Source organism: Medicago sativa, chromosome 1 (assembly GCF_051527215.1).
Source record: "Medicago sativa cultivar Bolivia chromosome 1, Bolivia_mono, whole genome shotgun sequence".
In the NCBI taxonomy this organism is placed as follows: domain Eukaryota; kingdom Viridiplantae; phylum Streptophyta; class Magnoliopsida; order Fabales; family Fabaceae; genus Medicago; species Medicago sativa.
Window position 1 is genome coordinate 31,268,974 of NC_140749.1, and position 4,825 is coordinate 31,273,798.

General features: G+C 32.8%; 1 protein-coding gene across 1 annotated transcript; it reads left to right on the forward strand.

The window, feature by feature from the left end:
* The first annotated feature begins 2,898 nt into the window (after positions 1-2,898).
* On the forward strand, positions 2,899-3,857 carry LOC146954259 (uncharacterized). The gene is made up of 2 exons (XM_085754275.1): positions 2,899-3,017; positions 3,098-3,857. Exon 2 carries the CDS (start codon positions 3,134-3,136, stop codon positions 3,518-3,520), a length of 387 nt encoding a protein of 128 aa, XP_085610401.1. The 5' UTR covers positions 2,899-3,017; positions 3,098-3,133; the 3' UTR covers positions 3,521-3,857.
* The last annotated feature ends 968 nt before the right edge of the window (positions 3,858-4,825 follow it).

Below are 4,825 nucleotides of genomic sequence, written 5' to 3' on the forward strand. Positions count from 1 at the left end.
TTTGTGCTTGAGCATATATAGCAAATCTATTACTTGTGTGCTTGAGTATTTGAAGTCTCTTGCTTGTGTTCTTGAGCATTTGTAATTAGAATTGGATTATAGTGAAATCTCCTTGGAAGTGCAAGGGGAACTGGACTTCTTCCGGATTGTGGAAGGAACCAGGATAATTGTTTTGTGTCTTTCTCTTCTCTCTCTATCTTTACTCTATCTGTTACATTAGACTCTGAACATTGCTCCAGAATCTGAACTTTATCAGACTCTAGACTTTGAACTTAGTTTAAAAAGAAGAAAAAGTTAACACAATTCAACCCCCCCACCCGTTCTTTTGTTTTTCTCACCTTCAAAAGCCCCACATCCAACTTCACTATTCTTTTATTATAAATAAGGGTAATAGTTATTTAGGTCTCTGAATATGTAACGAGTAGTCACAATAGTCTCTTAATATATTAAAATTTTAAAATGGTCTATGATTTTGCACTCTGTTAGTCAAAATTGTCTCTAAACTGAAATAAGTAAGTATATTGAAGGACTAATATAACAATATTAACGAAGTATTTTAATGTTAGGGACTATGTTGATTAATGAAGTGCACAATCACATATTATTTTGAAATTTTGATACATTGAGGGGCTATTATGGCTACTCCTTACAAATTCAAGAACCAAAATGACTATTACCCCTTATAAATAAAAATGCATTATGTTAAGAATAAGAACAACAAGTCAACAACCTTGTTTAAAACTTGTGGAAACAAATAAGTGCACATTTGCTATGATTTATAAGCTTTTTAAGTTGACTTTGTTGTTGTCGGTAGCAAGTTGAACGTGTTTTTTCAGCTATGAAAGTTGTCAAGAGTCAACTATGTAACAAAATGGGTGACCAGTGGCTAAATAACCGTCTTATAACTTATATAGAAATATATGTTCTTTTAACAATTAGCAATGATGTCATTTTATCTCATTTTCAATAAATGGATAGGAAACGATTTTCGTTGTAATATATTGTAGCAAACAATGTTATTTCTTATTTTTAATATAGTTTTCATTATTGTTTCTTTGAAACTTTAACCTCACATGTATCAAATGTCTAAATCCGCCCATGCGTGCAGGTATGAGACTGCATGGTTGAAGGAAGGCTTATAAGAATTGTTTGATTTAACCTATATCAACAAGATGCATCTTCTTTTTGGTAGTCCATTCTATAACACCCTAAACCCTTAAAGCGGTAAATCATGCAAATAATACAATCATACAAAGAGTTTAGATGCTACATCTTCAATTAATCTAAAACATACATAATTAATTTTCAAAACTCGCAGCGGAATAATATCATAACATCTCATCATCACATAAAAAAATCTCCAAAATAGCCATGTCACACGTATCATAATACGTCACCAAATGTAATCTCAAATCTCAACATAATGAGTAACAAAATCTCATAAACGACAAAAGATCGACACTCTAGTTAGAGTTCTAAAACTAGACTACAAGCAAAAAGGAAACGAGGTAGCTCCAAAGCTATTCCTCAAGCATACTTACAAGCAAAGACAAATCACTCATGCATGCCGTCTACCCATTCATACGAATTAGGAAGGTGGTCAACCAAACGATCACTGGTGGTTAGTTTATATTCACAAATAATATATATACAAATGGTAAATGTTCAAGGATATAAATTATAGCATAAACATTCTCAATTTATACATCCATGAACCACTCACCTCAACGTTATTCAACAATCATATTAGCATAATTAAACAATTTCATATAAGTTCACAATTGCACTTAATCACAAATATTCACCAAGTTTCACCAATGTACATAATCATCAATTCACATAATCAAATATGAAACATTTCACCAATTTCAAATGCATGCAATGTTCTAAACACTTCTAGATGCACGTGGTACCAAGTTTTGGATTCGGAGATAATCTTACCGAAATTCCATTACATAATCCCCTCCAACTACGTACTAACATAAATCCCTCCGGTTATGTTACCCACCAAGACTCGACATGATTATGAATACATGGATATACAAGTAAAGACCTGACAATGTTACAATCACAACATTATATAATATAACTCATCCATCATATAATATCCTCACCAAGAAACCACCATTGCATCATCAACTATTTAGATCCACGCAATCAACAAGTCATGAACATCAAAGGAGTCATCATCATAAACATTATCAACAATTATCCCTACCAAGAAAACAACGTAGACTCACAAATGTACAAATCACATAATAGACGGACAACTCACCACATCAAGATAAACAACATACCTTACACTGAACAAACATTGATTCATCATCATTTCATCATATAAACATGAATACAATTCATTTACACGTTTTGGAATCATAAAACTCAATTTCAGTAAAGTTCGTCTATTTTTCTAAAAGTCTATTTTCAATTTTATCAACAAATTAGGGTTCCATGTTCTTACATATCATTAAAAAACATCTCTACATATCATCTAACATCTAAGATAATCAATCATAGCATTTTGATTTCATAAGGTTCGTTTATTTTCTCAAAAACTCAAAGTTCATCTCAATTTTAACATGTTTCAAAACCAATTTCATACCCAAGGTAAAGCTATGTTAAATCACTCTTAGAAGTCCAATTGTTGTCCATTAAATTAGGTTTAGGTGTTTGGAATTCATTGGTATATTTAAAATACCGTTAAAAAGTGAAAAATTGGGGTTTCCGCACATAAAGGGGGATGGCATGGCCGTGCCAACAGGGCGCACAGTCGTGCCACACTGACAGACTAATTTTTTGTTTTCAGGTATAAAATTCTGATTTTCGATCTGTTTTCACCAACGCGAACCAAACACTTAGACCAAATCCTAAACCCTAAACCCTAAACCCTTTTTTCAGCTGCTTGGTGGAATAGGTGGGGAGCAAAAACACCAAATCTGAAGTTACTTACTATTAAAATTTTGAGTTTGACTGTTAGCTCATCGGGGTGTGAGAGGAATTGGAGTACTTTTGAGCATGTACGTTCTTTATATTTAGAGTTTCATAATCATCTATCATTTAAATTTTAAACTAACATTTAAATTATAATTTGCAATAGATTCACTCCAAGAAAAGAAATAGGCTTGAACATGAGATGTTGCAAAAATTGGTTTTTGTCAAGTATAACCAAACTTTGAAGGAAAACCGTGAAAGTGATGAATATATTGATCCGGTGCTGATGGATGATCCTGAAATTAATGCTGGTAGTTTATGGTTATTGGGAGATGAAGTTCGTGTTCGTGATGGTCAAAGTGATGTTGTTTATGATGGTGATGATTTAGATTGGCTAGATGTTGAATTGGCGAGTGGTGCTGCCGAGCCCTTATTCAACACTAGGAGCCAAGCAGCTTTGCAGAAGGCAGCAGCTGCTGCTACAGCTCCTGCAGCTCCATCAAAATCTACTGGAAAGGGAAAGGGAAATCAAGGGGCAAAGGGAAAGCAAGGCGAGAAAGTTCCAAGGGAAAAGGAAAGAAAGTGGTAGTAGTTGACGAACATGATCCAGAGTTTATTACTGATTGGGGGGATGAAGAAAAAGAGGATGAAGAGGAAGATAATAAAGAGGAAGAGGATGAGGCAGAGCACATGAATGATGGTGGAAGTGGAAGTGATGATGAAGATTTTCATGATTATTGAATTTGAACTTTTATTTCAGATTTAGTACTTCTCTTACTTTAGGCTTTAGAGGCTTAAGGTGTTAACTACCTTAAATTTTATTAGTATTTCTTGCAAGTATGTTCTTATGTTTTTGCATAAGACATGTTTTATTTCAAATTATGAATACATTATGAATTTTGAGTAATATTTAAGTTGTTTTAGTATTTTTTTCAACATTATAGTATATTTTAGTATTAAATATTTAGTGTCAGCGTCATGTAATAGCGTCTGCGTCGTGCCCTCATACCGCGCCGCGTCAATTTTTGGGGTGGCCGCGCCGCGCCGCGTTTCCGCTTTGACAACAGAGCGCTTGACAACTATTGTGTATGTGCTTGTTTTTCTTTGAACAAAATGTAGTGAAGAAATGATGTTTTTTGTGATTCAATTTATTTCTCTTTTCACTATGAGTTATGTTTGTTTATGTTATCACCTACGGTTTTTAATGAACTATCACTAAGATTACTCAAGTGTGTTGTTCTCCTGATTTTATTGTTTATTTTGAGGTTGATTAAATACATTCAAATGCAACATTTGCCTGGATATGTAAACTTCTACACTGATAAATTTTTTGATTATCATAACCATGTTTTTCTGGAAGTTTAAAGTTAACTTAGTTCACCATGTTTTTCTTGATTATCATACACGATGATATTTGTAATTAAAAAAACTCAAGTTGAAATGTATACACAATTTAATGAGTGTAAAGCAATGGATTGTCCACTAGCTAAATGATCTTGTTGGGCAGCACATGTGTTGGACATAGAAATAGTCTATTAGTAGGCTAAATGAAGAAAAGCAATAGTTGTGGTGTTTATACTTATGTATCATTAAAAAAAGAATTAATCACCAAAGTAACATTATTTTTAAGAAAAGTAATAGCTATGGTTTCCTTTCTTATTGTACCACTTATTTTCTATCTCATGTGCTTTACATATTGCTACGGCAATAGTTTTTTTTTTTGTATGGCATATCCATAGGACCCGTTTTTTATCAATGACCCATTAATTAATTAAAAACACGTTTATATTGGTTTGATAATGGGGCAGTTTGTATAAATTAAATGTGTATTTAATATAGTCTGAATTTGTGTATAAATACAACGATTCATTCTCTAATGTAACTTGCAACCAAT

What these genes read in the sequence shown, in the direction of transcription:
- LOC146954259 (XM_085754275.1), top strand. Translation starts at nt 3,134, where the DNA reads ATGTTGCAAAAATTGGTTTTTGTCAAGTATAACCAAACTTTGAAGGAA.